The following is an 18481-nucleotide window of genomic DNA, read 5'->3' as shown; positions in this document are numbered from 1 at the left end:
CTGTTGCCTCTCCCTCTGGAGCACTCTTCTGTTGCCTCTCCCTCTGGAGCACTCTTCTGATGCCTCTCCCTCTGGAGCACTCTTCTGTTGCCTCTCCCTCTGGAGCACTCTTCTGTTGCCTCTCCCTCTGGAGCACTCTTCTGTTGCCTCTCCCTCTGGAGCACTCTTCGGTTGCCTCTCCCTCTGGAGCACTCTTCTGGAGTTGCCTCTCCCTCTGGAGCACTCTTGGTTGCCTCTCCCTCTGGAGCACTCTTCTGTTGCCTCTCCCTCTGGAGCACTCTTCTGTTGCCTCTCCCTCTGGAGCACTCTTCTGATGCCTCTCCCTCTGGAGCACTCTTCTGTTGCCTCTCCCTCTGGAGCACTCTTCTGTTGCCTCTCCCTCTGGAGCACTCTTCTGTTGCCTCTCCCTCTGGAGCACTCTTCTGTTGCCTCTCCCTCTGGAGCACTCTTCTGTTGCCTCTCCCTCTGGAGCACTCTTCGGTTGCCTCTCCCTCTGGAGCACTCTTTGTTGCCTCTCCCTCTGGAGCACTCTTCGGTTGCCTCTCCCTCTGGAGCACTCTTCTGTTGCCTCTCCCTCTGGAGCACTCTTGGTTGCCTCTCCCTCTGGAGCACTCTTCGGTTGCCTCTCCCTCTGGAGCACTCTTCTGTTGCCTCTCCCTCTGGAGCACTCTTCGGTTGCCTCTCCCTCTGGAGCACTCTTCTGATGCCTCTCCCTCTGGAGCACTCTTCTGTTGCCTCTCCCTCTGGAGCACTCTTCTGTTGCCTCTCCCTCTGGAGCACTCTTCTGTTGCCTCTCCCTCTGGAGCACTCTTCTGATGCCTCTCCCTCTGGAGCACTCTTCTGTTGCCTCTCCCTCTGGAGCACTCTTCTGTTGCCTCTCCCTCTGGAGCACTCTTCTGTTGCCTCTCCCTCTGGAGCACTCTTCTGATGCCTCTCCCTCTGGAGCACTCTTCTGTTGCTCGCAGCTGTTTTGTTTCTCTGTACTTCCCTCCCTGTGGTGTCTTGGCCTCTTGAACTATCCCCATGGTTAATTATATCTATCTTAATTAAACACTTGAAAAACCTCCCTTTTTTTTCTTGTCAGGTCTTCCTAGGCCTTGTCCAAGGCACTAACCTGATCCAGCGCTTGATCAACGTGGCCTACACCTACGACAACCTAGCACACAGGTGAGAGAACACCGAAGACGAGTGGCCTATGTTTCAATAGTCACACTACGCACTAGTGTGTAGTACTTAACTACTTAGTATATTTGGTGTGGCGCAACGTATGTGGTCACACTCTCCATGCCAGTGAAGGCTTTTGAATTTGAAGGATAACAAATGATTGGATTTGAAGGAATGTTTTAGGCATTCATTGTAAGTTTTATTGTTGTATGGACATCAGTGTGAAATGTTTTTGTACTGAAGGTTTCCGTCAACCTATCTTGACTACGTTTACTTCCTGTCTCACCTGCAGAGTTTTGAAGGCCCAGTCAGACCACCGGTCCCGTCATGAAGGTGAGCTAAATGCTACGTATGCTTAAATAATGTTCATCTACATGAAAAGCCCCACAGATTTCTTTTCACACACACGTTTTGCACTGAAAGGACCACTTTCATAGCCTCCTGTCCATTCTGTTTGTGCTTAAGCACATTGTTCTTAGTAGTTTCACATGTCTAATGTGTTATTCCTATGTTCCAGTGACCCACTACTCCATGTGGCTGCTGGTGAGCTGGGCCCACTGCTGCTCTACGGTCAAGTCCAGTCTGGCTGACAGCGACCACCTCCATGACTGGCTCAAGAAGCTCACCCTGTTGGTGCCAGAGGTGAGATCTGGGGGGGAAATGATGAACAACTGCTATCTAGTATTGTCTTCATCTTGCTTTTCTTCCCCCTACCTAAAACATGACTTTGATTTGTTTCAGTGTAACATTTGTGGGTATTTCCATCCAACAATATTGTCTCTGGAAAGAATCTAGCTATACCGCGATTTGTTCACTATCCTATTTTGATGCCTCTGAAATACTAACGACTCTGTGACCCAATTGATCCCTGCGACTTTGGTAACACAAGACACTCAAGTTAACACGATACTTTCCTCTATTTGATGTTACCAAGATCACACGGATCAACTGGGTCACAGAATTGTATAAATAGAAATGCAAATGGAGTGAGTGTGTGTCTTGTCCTTCTCAGACGGCGGTGCGTCACGAGGCGTGTAACGGCCTGTACAAGCTGTCCCTGTCTGGTCTGGACGGAGGAGAGTCCATCAACAGGTCCTTCCTGCTGCTGGCCGCCTCCACGCTGCTGAAGTTCCTCCCCGATGCACAGGCCCTTAAACCACTGCGGGTGGGTACAGCACGCATATAGACACGCATATATACACACACACACACAAGCACCATTTTGTTGTACTGTATACTGACTAAAACAAATGTGTTCAGTGTGGGTTATTCACTTCCTAGGTCAAGTTAGATGCCTAATGTAAGTGAAGGGGCTCTGTAGCTGATGTGGTTATGTGTTCAGGTGGAGGACTATGAAGAGGAGCCCGTGCTGAGGACGGGCTGTAAGGAGTACTTCTGGCTGCTGTGCAAGCTCATCGACAACATCCACGTCAAAGACGCCAGCCAAACCACTCTGTTGGACCTGGATGCTTTAGCCAGGCACCTGGCCGACTGCATCCGGAGGTGAGTCCAAGATGAATCCAAGACCAGTTCGGCGCTCTGAAATGGCATCCTATTGCCTATTTAGTGCGCTACCTTTGGACCGCTGGCTAGGGCCAAAAGTAGCGCACTATATTGGAAATAGGATCAACCCAGGTCTCTCTTGAATTAGATATTTTATGTGTGATTGCTTGCGTTGTCCACATTCTTGCTGGAGCATAAAGGCCAGCTCAGTTCAAATACACAAGACAGTTCGACAATGAAGTTTGCTTGATCAACTGCTATCTAGTATTGTCTTCATCTTGCTTTTCTTCCCCCTACCTAAAAATATGACTTTGATTTGTTTCAGTGTAACATTTGTGGGTATTTCCATCCAAAAATATTGTCTCTGGAAAGAATCTAGCTATACCGCGATTTGTTGATTTGTTCACTATCCTATTTTGATGCCTCTGAAATACTAACGACTGTCAAACTGTCTCTCTTTCCCCAGCCGTGAGATCCTGGACCAGCAGGACGGTGCGATCGAGGACGACGGTCTCACTGGCCTCCTGCGCCTCGCCACCAGCGTCCTCAAACACAAGCCCCCCTTCAAGTTCTCCCGCGAGGGCCAGGAGTTTCTGCGCGACGTCCACAACCTGCTCTTCCTCCTTCCCAGCCTGGCCGACCGCGCCCAGCCCAAGTGCAAGTCGCATGCGGCCCGCGCTGCCGCCTACGACCTCCTGGTGGAGACGGTGAAGGGCTCGGTGGAGAACTACAGGCTGCTTCACAACTGGGTCATGTCCCAGCACATGCAGAGTGAGAGGAACCTTTAGGAACCGTTAAATGCTACTAGGAATATTTGTCAGTGAGAGTAATGCATTGGTGGGAGGGCCCAAGGGAATGCAATGGCTATTGAATCAGACATTGTGCTGGTTGACCGAACTGAATATAGTTTTTGTCCATAAACTACGCCTAGCTGTTTTTTTTGGGGGGGGGAATACTATACGCTGGTTTTAAACAAACATCCAAATAGCATCCCGTTGAAGTCAGGCCTTCCTGTTGGTAATGTCTGCTCCATGGATTTCCATGACCGGATCAAATGAGCGGAGCAAGTTGGTCTATTTAAGTTCAAGGTCCCATTGTAAATTATATGATTAGGATCCAATGTACATAACATAATCTTATATTCTATTAGGTTCCTGAAAGATATAAAGATTTGTGTTTAGTTAATTCCATTGACATTTCTACCCCGCCCAGCCTCTCATGCCCCGTACAAGTGGGACTACTGGCCCCACGATGACGTGCGTGCCGAGTGTCGCTTCGTGGGCCTCACTAACCTGGGGGCCACCTGCTACCTGGCCTCCACTATCCAACAGCTCTACATGATCCCTGAGGCACGCCAGGCCGTCTTCACTGCTAAGGTCAGTCCAATACTGTGCACCTCTTTCTCCCTCTTTGTCCTATCGTACCTCTCTTGCTCTCCCTCATGCTTTTCTTATACACCTCTCTTTCATTCTCTTTCTTTCTCTCTGTCTCTCTCTTTCTGTCTCTCTCGCTCTGTCTCTCTTTGTATCTCTCTGTCTCTGTGATTGTAATGGATGATATTACAATGGTTCCTTTTTCACAGTGCTGTAGGTTGTATGGGGCAATTTCACCTCATCCACGCGTGTGTGTGTGTGTGTGTGTGTGTGTGTGTGTGTGTGTGTGTGTGTATATAACACTCATCTGGATGATATGCGGCAGCCATTTTGCGCTAGAATGCTGATCCCACACATGCTATTTCACTTCGTCTGCCACCTGAAGAATGCTTTGATGTTGAGGTTGTGAATGTTGTTTATTAATGAGAGTTGTGCGGTTTTTTTCCAGTACGCAGAGGAGATTAAGCACAAGACCACCTTACTGGAGCTCCAGAAGATGTTCACCTATCTCATGGTACGCAGCCGGTCTCTCTCCTTCAGCCCTTTGTCACCCCTCTCTATCTCCTCAGTCCGATGACAAGAACAGACATTGTCCCCGTAGAGACACTGCTACTTCAGTTTTGCTCCACTCCGCCTTTCTTCTGTTGCCTAATTCTTCTCCCCTCTCCATCCCTGGTTCCAGGAGAGCGAGAGGAAGGCGTACAACCCCCGTCCGTTCTGTAAGACCTACACCATGGACAAGCAGCCCCTGAACACGGGCGAGCAGAAGGACATGACCGAGTTCTTCACCGACCTCATCACCAAGATAGAGGAGATGTCCCAGGACCTGAAAAACACAGTGAAGACTCTCTTTGGCGGAGTCATCACCAACAATGTGGTCTCGCTGGTAAGAGTCACTGTACTCCTTTAAATGTTTACCGGCAACATTTCCATAGTGCAAAAGAATTGTGTAAAGTCCAAAACTCATTATAAACCACATTAAATCACACTACGAGATTTACTGTCTTTTTTTGTGCTTTGCATAATTCCTTTGCTCTACAAAAATTCACATCAAAATGTTGCCGTGCGTGTGTGTGGCTTCACACACACACATTCTCATTCCACTAATTGTCTCCATCCAACAGGACTGTGACCACGTGAGTCAGACAGCCGAGGAGTTCTACACAGTCCGGTGCCAGGTGGCCGACATGAAGAACATCTACGTAAGCACAACATCGTTGACTTTGTTTAGAAGTGCAACCAAGTGTTATAGACTGGGGTTTTACCTTCCAATCACAAGTCTCAAATCTCATAGCACTGTAGTGTCACACTGCTGCCTTCTATTAAGCTTGGAATTCTTACTCTGGCAAATGGAAACTTTTCCTCATGTCATCCTATGTTGTGCTCTGTTAGTCTGGTGTATTTTCTACGCTCCTAGATCTTGTGGGCATACAGTACTGCATGTTGGCATGTTGCTAGAGACGTTGGTGTGTCTTCGTGTATCCTCAGGAATCTCTGGACGAGGTGACCATCAAGGACACACTGGAGGGGGACAACATGTACACCTGCTCCCAGTGTGGCAAGAAAGTACGCGCCGAGAAGAGGTGAGTCGAGGAACCTGCTGGTCCAAATGCCTTGTACTTTCTCTCCTGAAAATAAGCAAAACATAATAAATTGGAGGTGGTAGTTGTATACTAGACATTTTTGGAACGGTTAGCTGGTTTTCCACCAGTTGATGTTGGTTTACGATTTGAAGAAATAACTTTTTGACATCTCTAGTGTTTTTTTTTTTTTTTGGTCCAAGACCTGTGCTTATATTAATCTCCCTTCCTTTTCTCCATCCTGCTCTGTTCCAGGGCCTGCTTCAAGAAGCTTCCTCGCATCCTGAGCTTCAACACCATGCGCTACACCTTCAACATGGTCACCATGATGAAGGAGAAGGTCAACACGCACTTCTCCTTCCCCCTGCGCCTCGACATGACCCCCTACACTGAGGACTTCCTCATGGCCAAGGGCGACAGGAAAGAGGGTACGCGTCACTTCCTGTTCCCGACAGACCCCCAACCACCTGATTTGGTTCTCCATAGGCCCTGTACTAAATTCACTTGTGTCACTATACTGTCTATTTGGTGTATTTGAAATCGGGTTGAATAGCAATATGAGGAGAATTCCCTTTTCATAGTCTGTAGAAAAAGGACAAATGTGCTGGATAGAAAAAATTATATTTGAAAACAAAGTCGTGTCTGTAATGCTCCCCAGTGATTTATCACCGCTATATGAGGAGTTTTGATCCTCTTGATATCTTCGTCAGGTCCACCTAGCCTATCAGAGGGCAAGCTAGGTGGAGCAACCAGCATACCTTCAACCAATAATTGGAGGAATGGGTTGCTCATTGACGTGGTCCACTATACCCTACTACAGGTTTCCGGGAGGAGGGTGGGGCTAAGGTGGCGGAGAGCTACGAGTACGACCTAATCGGCGTCACGGTGCACACAGGCACGGCGGACGGCGGCCATTACTACAGTTTCATCCGAGACATCGTCAACCCGCACGCCTACAAGAATAACAAATGGTGAGGAATATCTCTGGCTCTAGTATTGAAATAAGATCAGTGGGGAATTTAAAAAAAAAAAGAGGTCTCATGTTATGGCCTTACGATACACTGTCCTGCATCTGAGTGCTTTTGAATTTTGGGGAATATAACCGACTGTCATTAACTTAGTTTGCTTTTCTCAGGTACCTTTTCAACGATGCCGAGGTGAAGCCATTTGATTCAGCCCAGCTAGCCTCCGAGTGCTTCGGTGGAGAGATGACGGTAAATCCTCAAATAAAGGACAAAGCTCCAGTGTTTTCCTTCTCATTTATACTTTTCAATTTTGAAATGTTTCGTCTCACCAACCTATGTCTTTTAGACAAAAACATACGACTCGGTCACCGACAAGTTCATGGACTTCTCCTTTGAGAAGGTCAGTTTCCTTGTAAATCATTTTCTAAAGTGAAATTTAGTTGAATAAAATGATGGGTTTTAGTTGACAGTTTGTCCCGTGTCTCTCCCTCCAGACCCACAGTGCCTACATGCTTTTCTACAAGCGAGTGGAGCTCGAGGAAGAAAATGGCAAAGACTTCAACTTCGACGTTTCTCCAGATCTACTCGAGGTACCCGGCTGGTTACAATCTCATTGCACTCGCCTTTCGCACATTCTTTATTCTCTCAAAACTTTGAAATACTTATTCTGTGTTTCTTTTATTTTCTCTACTCAGTGGATTTGGCAAGACAACATGCAGTTTCTCCAGGACAAGAACATTTTCGAGCACACGTACTTTGGGTAAGTGACACATTTATATACTAGCCATCATGACTGTACCTTTTCTGAAGCTTGAATGCAGATGTGATATTATTGAGAACTTATGTTAAGAGTACTTTGCTTGTGTGCCCCTGACTTGACCCTGAAATGTATCAATCGATTTGACCTATTAAGTACTGTCTCAATTAAAGCTCATATCCATTCAAATATGAATAGGGTCTTGATCTGTTAACCTGGTGTAAGTTATGTAGGGTAAAGTGTTGCCTTGGTGGATAAACTGTTCTGTGATCAGTGTTATGACTCTCTCTGTACTCTTACCTACAGGTTCATGTGGCAGCTTTGCAGCAGCATCCCTAGCACTTTACCAGACCCCAAAGCTATCTCCCTCATGACTGCCAAGGTACGACCGCACTTAAAGCCTTATTCTCAACCATAGAACTTAATTTGAAAATCCTTAAACTTGACACAGATTTATTTATGGCTTTACACTTTGAATATCCTTTCCACTCTCACACTTCTCCTCGGTTACAGCTTAGCACGTCATTTGTCCTGGAGACGTTCATTCACTCTAAGGAAAAGGTGAGTTGTCCCTCCTTACTGTCAGTGGGTGGCTCCCTCTAGTGGCCAGCCTTAATTTCAGTCAGGTTATTTTTCAGCGATTTTAGATTTTTTTGCCCTCTGTTTAACCGTGTGGAAGATGGTCTGTAACTTCGAGCCAAGGTTTGTCTAAATTTTGTCTGTGTTTTCAGCCCACCATGTTGCAGTGGATCGAGCTCCTGACCAAACAATTCAACAACAGCCAGGCGGCCTGCGAGGTAAATCGACTGTTTGTTGAAGCACAAATCGGGGACCACATATTGAACTGAATGGTTTTCAGTCATCAGGGTAATTGCTAACCTTGTGTGGTTGTGGTCTTTCAGTGGTTTTTGGACCGCATGGCTGATGACAACTGGTGGCCCATGCAGATCCTCATCAAGTGCCCCAATCAGATTGTTCGACAGGTGAGAGCCCCTTTCAGATTGTTCGGCAGTCACTCACACAGACACACAAACCACACACTCACTCACACTATCTGCCCTGTTTTCCCCCATCAGATGTTTCAGAGGCTGTGTATCCATGTCATCCAGAGGCTGCGGCCAGTCCACGCCCACCTCTACCTACAACCTGGCATGGAGGACGGGTAGGAATGGTTGCTTATGTAGAAATCAATCAACCAATCAATCACTTACAGCTCAGAAACATGTTAATTTGTAAGCTTTATAGCGTAAACAATTGATGGCTTACGCGTACATTTTATTTTTAGAATTTTTCCCACATTAAACTAGCTTCTGATATCCCATGAGTCGTCTATAATGTGGCTCTTGAGCTGATCATGTTTTGCTGCCACTAGAGGCGATGCAGTGTGACATCACCGTGTTGTGTGTGTCTGTCATTAGCTGGCTGAGAGAAAGGCGCCACGTGTCACCAAGTTGTCCTAGCACTGTGGGCACTTGGAGTTTTGTGGCACAACATGGAGGGAAATGGTTACTAACCAAAGAAGTTTAGATTGATAATGTTCTGGACAAACTCAGGGAAAACTCCCAAGTTTAATTCCACTGTATCACCTGGGTCATGTTCATTAAGGTACTCAAGAGAATGTTTCAAAATGCTTTGCAACACAAAACGAAAATGGGAGTTCAAGGTAGTCCCTTTCTGTTTCAGTCCATTTTCATTTGTTTGGTACCGAATGAACATGACCTGAGAAGTTGTCTGATGTGACTTCCTGTGTGCGGCCTCCAGGTCTGACGACATGGACGGGCCGGTGGAGGACATCGGCAGCCGCTCGTGCGTGACGCGCTTCGTCAAGACGCTGCTGTCCATCATGGAGCATGGCGTCAAGCCCCACAGCAAACACCTGACCGAGTACTTCGCCTTCCTCTACGAGTTCGCCAAGATGGGAGAGGAGGAGGTGGGTCGTGGATAACAATAGTCATTTTATAGGAATATGCTCTTGACACTTTTTAAAAAATATCCCAAATGAGTTCCAAATGGCACCCTATTACCGACAGTGTACTGCTTTTGACCAGAGCCTGCTCTCTGAGTGCATACATTTTCAGTATGTTTTCTGTTTCCTGCAGGGCTTGAACCCCATGACCTTGGTATTACCTCACCAAGATGTATGGCTAAAAGTGTTTTTAGAGAATAAGGTTTTTGCCAACGGTCTGTTTTTCTCTTTTGTCATTCCTCCAGAGTCAGTTCCTTCTGTCCCTACAAGCCATTTCTATCATGGTGCACTTCTACATGGGCACCAAGGGGCCTGAGAACGTAAGTATACGCTAGTTTGTGTGTGTGTGTGTGTGTGTGTTACTGTGATGGTGTGTGTAATGACCCGGTCACCCCAGCCCCAGGTGGAGGTGCTGTCTGAGGAGGAGGGCGAAGAGGAGGACGAGGAGGAGGACATCTTGTCCCTGGCGGAAGAGAAGTACCGCCCGGCCGCCTTGGAGAAGATGATAGCTCTCATCGCCCTGCTGGTGGAACAGTCCCGCTCTGAGAGGTAGGGCACTGCCGGGCAGAGACGGTCACGGCACCACTTGGGACACAGGAAAGCTATATGTATGGCACAGGGATTTGACCTGCTACTAGCAAAGTGAGATTAGTAAATGTTACTGGACAATTTGTGTATCACCCAGAACTAGAAAATTGTTGTGACTAGACAATTTGGTATTGTACATTTGCTGGGTCACAGGAAATGTTCATAGTTTTGGCGCAGGACAACATAGTGTTCGCAATACAGCCCAAAAGTTAGCTATAAATACTACCACATACAGAACCCAATTTATTCGCTGTTGTCACTATCAAATCCTCCCACTTCTTCACATGTTTAATTTCACCTTCATTCTAATCTCCTTTTCTCCCTCTGCCTCTCTCCAGACACCTGACTCTGTCCCAGAGTGACATGGCAGCCCTGACCGGGGGGAAAGGCTTCCCCTTCCTCTTCCAGCACATCCGAGACGGCATCAACATCAGGCAGACCTGCAACCTCATCTTCAGCCTGTGTCGCTACAACAACCGCCTGGCCGAGCACGTACGTTTAACACGCACACACACCGGCGCACCCACAAACAAACACGTCACCGTTGTTAATGGCAGACCCTGACCCCACTCTCCGAGGGTGTCTCGGGGAGAGTTGGAATTTGCAAAAAGCACATTTCCAATTTGTATTAATACATGTTTGAAATAGGACAATATATAAGCACCCACCAAATTATTATTACTATTACATACTGGAACGAACTACAAAAATCTCTGAAACTGGAAACACTTATCTCCCTCACTAGTTTTAAGCACCAGCTGTCAGAGCAGCTCACAGATTACTGCACCTAGCCCATCTATAATTTAGCCCAAACAAGTACCTCTTTCCCTACTGTATTTATTTTGCTACTTTGCACCCCATTATTTCTATCTCTACTTTGCACATTCTTCCACTGTAAATCTACCATTCCAGTGTTTTACTTGCTATATTGTATTTACTTTGCCACCATGGCCTTTTTTTTTTGCTTTTACCTCCCTTATCTCACCTCATTTGCTCACATTGTATATAGACTTATTTTTCTACTGTATTATTTGTTTTACTCCATGTGTAACTCAGTTGTATGTGTCGAACTGCTTTGCTTTATCTTGTTCGCTATTGTAAATGAGAACTTGTTCTCAACTTGCCTACCTGGTTAAATAAAGATGAAATAAATCAAATTTCTCCGGTGTTCTATTCCAGATTGTATCCATGCTCTTCACCTCTATCGCTAAACTGACGCCTGAGGTAAGCACTGATGTGAGAACCTATACTTTTAATACATAATGCTCTCAATCTATTATCTAACTATATTAGTTTGTACAAATCTCAATTTATCCCTTAAATGTTCTCTACTTTCTCTCATCTCTCTGCCCCCTTCTCTCTCTCTCTCTGTCCCCCTCTCTCTCTCTCTCTCTCTCTCCGTCCCCTTCTCTCTCTCTCTCTCCGTCCCCCCTCTCTCTCTCTCTCTCTCTCTCCGTCCCCTCTCTCTCTCTCTCTCTCCGTCCCCTCTCCCCTCTCTCTCTCTCTCTCTCTCTCCGTCCCCTTCTCTCTCTCTGCATCCCTCTTTTAGGCGGCAAACCCTTTCTTCAAACTGCTCACCATGCTGATGGAGCTGTCAGGTGGTCCTCCAGGCATGCCTTCCTTCGCCTCATACATATTACAAAGGATCTGGGAGGTACGGTCACACACACTCAACATAAAATCCAATGTTATTGGTCACATGCTTCATAAACAGCAGGTGTAGACTAAGTGATCCTTACGGGCCCTTCCCAACGGTTTAGATATACAATTATAATGATATCTTGGTGCAGGGGTACAAGGTCATTGAGGTAGATATGTACATATAGGTAGGGGTCGAGTGACTCGGCAACAGGATAGATAACAAACAGTAGCAGCAGCGTATGTGTTGAGTCGAGAGCTGGTAGTCTAGCAGTTTCCGTACCAAGCGGTGACTCAGCCAGTCAAGATTCTCTCAATGGTGCAGCTGTAGAACTTCGTTGAGAATCTGAGGGCCAATGCCAAATCGTTTCAGCCTCCTGAGGGGCAAGGGGCGTTGTGCCGCCTTCATGACTGCTGGTGTGTGTGGACCATGTTAATTCCTTAGTGAGAAACTTGAAGCTCTCGACCCACGCCACTACAGCCCGTCGATGTGTATGGTAGCGTGCTCGGCTCTCCGTTTCCTGGAGTTACTGATCAGCTCCTTTTGTTTTGCTGACGTTGAGGGAGGAGGTTGTTGTCCTGGCACCACACTGCCAGGTCACTAACCCTCCTATAGGCTGTCTTGTCGTCGGTGATCAGGCCTACCACCGTCGTGTCGTCAGCGAACTTAATGATGGTGTTGGAGTTAGGCGTTGCCACTCAGTCGTGGGTGAACAGGGATTATAGGAGGGGACTAAGCACGTGCCCCTGAGGGGACCCAGTGTTGATGGTCAGCGGGACGGATGTCTTGTTGCCTATCCTCACCACCTGGGAGCGGCCGACAGGTAGTCAAGGATTCAGTTGCAAAAGGAGGTGTTCAGTCCCAGGGTCCTTAGCTTAGTGATGGTCTTTGAGGGCACATAGGTTCATCTGATTCATTGTTCTTTATCAAGTTACTTCAGTTAAACATACATTTATCCATATATTTGTCCTTAATCCACATTATCAAGTTATTTCAGTTGATCTTGATGCCGTTGCCAAAAATATTTGTTGTGTGTGTTCTCTCCCAGGTGATAGAGTACAACCCTAGCCAGTGTCTGGACTGGTTGGCGGTGCAGACCCCCAGGAACAAGCTGGCTCACAGCTGGGTGCTGCAGAACATGGAAAACTGGGTGGAGCGCTTTCTACTGGCCCACAACTACCCCCGTGTCCGCACCTGTAAGAACCCTTGTGATGTATTTCTCTGTCTGGAAGTTCTTACTGACTACACTGCAAAAGTATATGGACACCTGCTTGTTGTACTTGTCATTCCAAAATCATGGCCATTAATATGGAGTTGGTCTCCCCTTTGCTGCAAAAACAGCCCCCACTCTTCTGGGAAGGCTTTCCACTAGATGTTGGAACATTGCTGCGGAGACTTGCTTCCATTCAGCCACGAGTATTAGTGATGTCGGCCATCAATGTTGGGCCTGGCTCGCAGCGTTCCAATTCATCCCAAAAGTGTTCTATAGGGTTGAGGTCAGGGCTCTGTGCAGGCCAGTCAAGTTCTTCCACACCGATCTTGACAAACCATTTCTGTATGACCCTCGCTTTGTGCGTGGGGGCACTGTCATGCTGAAACAGGAAAGGGTCTTCCCAAACTGTTGGCCACAAAGTCGGAAGTACAGAATCGTCTAGAATGTAATTGTATGCTGTTGCGTTAAGATCTCCCTTCACTGAAACTAAGGGGCCTAGCCCAGACCATTATTCCTCCACCACCAAACTTTACAGTTGGCACTATGCATTGGGACAGGTAGCGTGCCACAAACCAGGTATTGTGTGTAGCAGTGATACCCAAGTACATCTTAAATGTATTCAAACTTAAACTCAATGTAGATGTCCATCAACAAACTTCTTACTGCTTATCAGACACATTTCCACTTGCTGAACACAAACTCCTGAGATGAAACATGCAGCCTCTTAAGACAATTGTTGCATAGTTGCAGTCTAAATTGAGCCGTGGTCTCTCAACCTTTTCATTCAACAGAATAAAACAAGAGTATAGTACAAAAATAGTGGTATCAGAATAATAACGTTGACGATGACAAAGTTCATTTGAGTAGGAGTTGCCCTCCAAAAATAAATAAGTAAATAAATACAAGTAGATGGCGCTGCAACAATGTCTTTGAAAGAAGTCCATAAAGCGAACACATTAAATAAAGATTTCACTACAATGCCACTCCATCCTGTTCAGCATTTCCATGGTTAAGCTATGTGGTGCTTACAACCCTGGCCTTGCACAATCTGGCCTGCCCTCGCTTCATACTCGTCGCCAAACCCACTGGCTCCATGTCATCTACAAGACCCTGCTAGGTAAAGTCCCCCCTTATCTCAGCTCGCTGGTCACCATAGCATCTCCCACCTGTAGCACACGCTCCAGCAGGTATATCTCTCTAGTCACCCCCAAAACCAATTCTTTCTTTGGCCGCCTCTCCTTCCAGTTCTCTGCTGCCAATGACTGGAACGAACTACAAAAATCTCTGAAACTGGAAACACTTATCTCCCTCACTAGCTTTAAGCACCAACTGTCAGAGCAGCTCACAGATTACTGCACCTGTACATAGCCCACCTATAATTTAGCCCAAACAACTACCTCTTTCCCAACTGTATTTAATTTTTATTTATTTATTTATTTTGCTCCTTTGCACCCCATTATTTTTATTTCTACCTTGCACATTCTTCCATTGCAAAACTACCATTCCAGTGTTTTACTTGCTATATTGTATTTACTTTGCCACCATGGCCTTTTTTGCCTTTACCTCCCTTCTCACCTCATTTGCTCACATTGTATATAGACTTGTTTATACTGTATTATTGACTGTATGTTTGTTTTACTCCATGTGTAACTCTGTGTCGTTGTATCTGTCAAACTGCTTTGCTTTATCTTGGCCAGGTCGCAATTGTAAATGAGAACTTGTTCTCAACTTGCCTACCTGGTTAAATAAAGGTAAAATAAATAAATAAAAATAAAATCTATCTGATCTTACAGTTGACTGGGGCAGCTCTTATCAGGGAAGAGATTTGACCAACTGACTTGTTGGCCCGTCCAACGTTTAAAGTCACTGAGCTGCTCAGTAAGGCCATTCTACTGCCAATGCTTTATCTATGGAGATGACATGGTTGTGTGCTCGATTTTTATACGGCTGTCAGCAGCGTGTCCACATACTTTTGTAGATATCGTGTAGGTTGCAAAAGCTCCCCATAAAACAGTGCCCTAAAACAGGTTTACAAAAGTGCCCTTTCATCTTGTGTGGTGTTTGTTAGTCCCTCTCTCACTTCCATCCCCACCTCACAGAGAACCAACCGAGAGCTAGGTACCACTGCACTCATCCCCATTATTCTCTTCTCACTCTAGCAAAAGGACGATTGTGTGTAAAGTTGGCCTGGAAATATAAAAGGGACCGACATTGAGGCAAAACGCTGCTCTAACTCTGAGTTCTCCCTCTGTCCCTCTAGCGGCAGCCTACCTCCTGGTCTCCCTGATTCCCAGCAACTCGTTCCGCCAGATGTTCCGCTCCACGCGTTCCCTCCACATCCCCACGCGGGACCTGCCCCTGTCCCCTGACACCACCGTGGTGCTCCACCAGGTACGGTTACACACTGCAGTCCTGTCTCCCTGTGTTTTAATAGTGTTTAGGTTCTACTCAAGGTTCAGACTGACACCGAAGATAATCTCAGACCAGATTTATTCACCCAACTGGATGCTTCAGCTAAATAGCGTAACATGCTAATAGAGCCAACAGGGCCTGCCTGCTCGTTAGGCAGGATTAGGCGTCCACTTATGGCGGCAGATTGATGAGGTCCGTGGGGCGACGCACAATTGGCCTAGCGTCGTCCGGGTTAGGGAGGGTTTGGCCGGTAGGGAAATCCTTGTCTATTGGCGCACCAGCGACTCCTGTGGCAGGCCGGGCGCAGTGCGCGCTAACCAAGGTTGCCAGGTGCACAGTGTTTCCTCCGACACATTGGTGCGGCTGGCTTCCGGGTTGGGTGTGTTAAGAAGCAGTGCGTCTTGGTTGGGTTGTGTATCGGAGGACGCATGACTTTCAACCTTCGTCTCTCCCGAGCCCGTACGGGAGTTGTAGCGATGAGACAAGATAGTAGCTACTAAACAATTGGATACCACGAAATTGGGGAGAAAAAGGGGTAAAATAAAGAATGTCTAACGCAAATCATGTAGCCGATTTAAAGCACATGGTAGAATGAGTACGTGGCATTTTCTGTAGTCTACAGGCTGCAGATAAAAATTGACAATTTATTAAGACGGACACTTTTTACATCATGCAGGTTTCTCTGATCAAACTAAATTGCGCCCAATCAAATAAAAAATACTCTTGTCACGTTAACAAACAATATTTCCTAAACAGGACAGGTCAAAGTGAAATGGACAGTATAGAATCTACAGTCACAACTGTTGTCCAGGAGTTTCACCCCATTGTCATGATCAGTGTATCTGTACATTTTTGACAAGTTGATCATAGCGAAAAATGAAATATTTCTGCATTTCCTGTTGTGCAAACACATTGCAAATAGGCTCACGATAACTCCTGATAAAGTTGGCTGGCTGATATTCAGAGCTTAAATAGCCAAATTGATTAGTCACAGGAATCGGGACTAATAAAGCCAATGCAACGGCCTGTTTTACAAATGGTGGGCCTACCACGTGTATGGGTATTCATAATGGCTGGCCGACATGGTAGGCTGCACCCCAATAAGCCAGCAGCATTACCACCCTGCATCCCACTGCTGGCTTGCTTCTGAAGCTAAGCAGGGTCGGTCCCTGGATGGGAGACCAGATGCTGCTGGAATTGATGTTGGAGGGCCAGTAGGAGGCACTCTTTCCTCAGGTCTAAAAAACATAGCAGTGACACCGCCCTGTGTCGGGTGCCGTCTTTTGGATGGGACATTAAACGTGTGTTCTGACTCTGTGGTCACTAAAGATCCCATTGCACTTATTGTTAGAGTAGGGGTGTTAACCCCGGTGTTCTGGCTAAATTTCCAATCTGGCCCTCAAACCATCATGGCCACCTAATCATCCGCAGCGTACATTTGGCTCATTCATCCCCTGTAACTATTCCCCAGGTCGTTGCTGTAAATGAGAATGTGTTCTCGGTCAATAAAAGCGTGAGCCGGCGTCTTTTGAACTGTTTTTTTGTCTCTCCTCGGGCGGCAGAAAGGCAAGGACCGTCCCTGTATGCAAGTTACACACGCATATATATTTATACCCCGACTGGGCGGATCTCCCCTTGTACGTCTAAGATAAACAATTACTCTCTGTTGCTGGGCGGAAACTAGGTCTGTGCCTCTTTTGTGCCTGTGTGAGAGAGAGAGCTGTAGTTAGTGTCGTTGGGGCCCCTCTGGCCCCCCCACAGATGTTTCCTCCCTCTTCAACTCTTGTCCTCACATTGATGTTGAGTTCCACCTCTCCTTGCCCTTGTTCTTCAGAAACTAACTTGGCATAACATTAACCCGACTGTTGCTCTTGTACCTACTTCCTTAGAATGTTAATATACAGCAGTAACAGTGTGTGACCTGAGACCGACACTTTTTGGACTTCCCCTTGCCGCTACAATAACACACAAGCTCCAACAACCTAACCCATAACAAGATTACTACCACGAATGAGCTAATTACACAATTAAAATGCGATCAGGTCAAACCGGTGTCCATCGTTAGTGACAACATTTTGACCAATCAGGTCTCGGCAATAATAACAATTTCCTGGTATTTTCTGATCACCTGCTCAGACTTTGGATGATATCTTTTATTTCGAAAGACTTCAGGTACAGATATTTTATTGATACTGGGATTGTAGGATTTAATTTACAACCCATAAAGGAGACTTACTGTATCTTTTAAAGAAATTGTATTGTTCATGTACAGCGATTTAGATTAAAGTGTCTGTTTCATAGGAACTGTTTTGAAGTGATGTTTATTTTTGTATGAAAAATACAGAGTAATATCTTGTATCTTTCCCTTGGCTCCTGTACCAGGTGTACAACCTGCTTCTGGGCCTGCTGGGCCGGGCCAAGCTGTACGTGGACGCGGCGGTACATGGGACCACCAAGCTGGTGCAGTACTTCAGCTTCATGACCTACTGCCTCATCTCCAAGACGGAGAAGCTGATGTTCTCCGGTTACTTCATGGACCTGTGGAACCTCTTCCAGGTGAGGGGGGGTTGAAAGGGCTTTGTTTGCTTTGGGAAGAGTTGAGTGTGATAAATTAGACTAGTATTAGATTTGCATGTTATTCATAGAAGTCATTAGAAGTCTGCACTAGAATGAATACAGGTATTTAGTACATCTCAAGGCGGTACACTTAAAAATGAAGCATATTAACTACCTTTTTAGGTTTGTTTGGTTCCTTTTTCTCTTCCTCTGTGGTGTGTTCACCTGTACACCAAGGTGTACACACCTTATTGAAGAATAACGCTAGTGATAGTAATGAAATAGTTGAGCTGCAGTAAGAACACTTCTGATCTTTCTCCATGTCCCCTCAGCCCAAGCTGTCTGAACCAGCCATCGCCACGAACCACAACAAGCAGGCCCTGCTCTCTTTCTGGCACAACGTGTGTATGGAGTGTCCCGAGAACGTCCGGCTGGTCGTCCAGAACCCCGTGGTCACTAAGAACATTGCCTTCAACTACATCCTGGCTGACCACGACGACCAGGAGGTGGAAATAATAAATATAGCTGCAGAGACACCCTAATTTAAAAATAAATAAATCTAGCTGTGAGCAGAGGCAACGAGGTCCTAGCAATAGAAACAGTACCACTTGGTCAACCGTTGACACTAAAATGGGCAAAGGCGATACCCATCTGAAGCATGTTTACCAAGTTGCCTGATTCTACCTCCAATAGTTGATGAGTTGCGTCGTGCATGTTTGCCACAACAGCTACCACGCTACTGCCACAGACTACTGTCCATTCCAA

General features: G+C 46.4%; 1 protein-coding gene and 1 non-coding gene across 6 annotated transcripts in view; both read left to right on the top strand.

Moving 5' to 3' along the window:
* LOC112222473 (ubiquitin carboxyl-terminal hydrolase 34) overlaps positions 1 to 18481 on the top strand; it is a 66055-nt gene that overhangs the window by 36340 nt on the left and 11234 nt on the right. For 3 of the 5 annotated variants that reach the window (XM_042302209.1, XM_042302211.1, XM_042302203.1), the window contains exons 34-65: positions 1085 to 1167; positions 1457 to 1497; positions 1682 to 1806; positions 2177 to 2329; positions 2507 to 2667; positions 3134 to 3438; positions 3880 to 4043; positions 4489 to 4554; positions 4723 to 4926; positions 5165 to 5242; positions 5529 to 5623; positions 5876 to 6048; positions 6441 to 6591; positions 6756 to 6834; positions 6932 to 6985; positions 7080 to 7175; positions 7281 to 7345; positions 7649 to 7724; positions 7856 to 7903; positions 8074 to 8139; positions 8245 to 8325; positions 8419 to 8504; positions 9104 to 9272; positions 9554 to 9628; positions 9706 to 9857; positions 10235 to 10388; positions 11076 to 11132; positions 11446 to 11550; positions 12584 to 12731; positions 15009 to 15139; positions 17543 to 17716; positions 18049 to 18222. In XM_042302209.1, coding sequence (XP_042158143.1) covers positions 1085 to 1167; positions 1457 to 1497; positions 1682 to 1806; positions 2177 to 2329; positions 2507 to 2667; positions 3134 to 3438; positions 3880 to 4043; positions 4489 to 4554; positions 4723 to 4926; positions 5165 to 5242; positions 5529 to 5623; positions 5876 to 6048; positions 6441 to 6591; positions 6756 to 6834; positions 6932 to 6985; positions 7080 to 7175; positions 7281 to 7345; positions 7649 to 7724; positions 7856 to 7903; positions 8074 to 8139; positions 8245 to 8325; positions 8419 to 8504; positions 9104 to 9272; positions 9554 to 9628; positions 9706 to 9857; positions 10235 to 10388; positions 11076 to 11132; positions 11446 to 11550; positions 12584 to 12731; positions 15009 to 15139; positions 17543 to 17716; positions 18049 to 18222 — 3789 coding nt within the window. The remainder of the gene's footprint in view (positions 1 to 1084; positions 1168 to 1456; positions 1498 to 1681; positions 1807 to 2176; positions 2330 to 2506; positions 2668 to 3133; positions 3439 to 3879; positions 4044 to 4488; positions 4555 to 4722; positions 4927 to 5164; positions 5243 to 5528; positions 5624 to 5875; positions 6049 to 6440; positions 6592 to 6755; positions 6835 to 6931; positions 6986 to 7079; positions 7176 to 7280; positions 7346 to 7648; positions 7725 to 7855; positions 7904 to 8073; positions 8140 to 8244; positions 8326 to 8418; positions 8505 to 9103; positions 9273 to 9553; positions 9629 to 9705; positions 9858 to 10234; positions 10389 to 11075; positions 11133 to 11445; positions 11551 to 12583; positions 12732 to 15008; positions 15140 to 17542; positions 17717 to 18048; positions 18223 to 18481) is intronic. The other 2 variants (XM_042302206.1, XM_042302212.1) reach the window with 1 other exon arrangement.
* On the top strand, positions 8704 to 8837 carry LOC112223480. Its single transcript, XR_002949329.1, has one exon. It is a non-coding gene; the product is annotated as a small nucleolar RNA SNORA17 (small nucleolar RNA).

The sequence above is a fragment of the Oncorhynchus tshawytscha genome, linkage group LG02, assembly GCF_018296145.1.
Source record: "Oncorhynchus tshawytscha isolate Ot180627B linkage group LG02, Otsh_v2.0, whole genome shotgun sequence".
NCBI lineage: Eukaryota > Metazoa > Chordata > Actinopteri > Salmoniformes > Salmonidae > Oncorhynchus > Oncorhynchus tshawytscha.
This window is presented reverse-complemented; position numbering and strand designations above follow the sequence as displayed.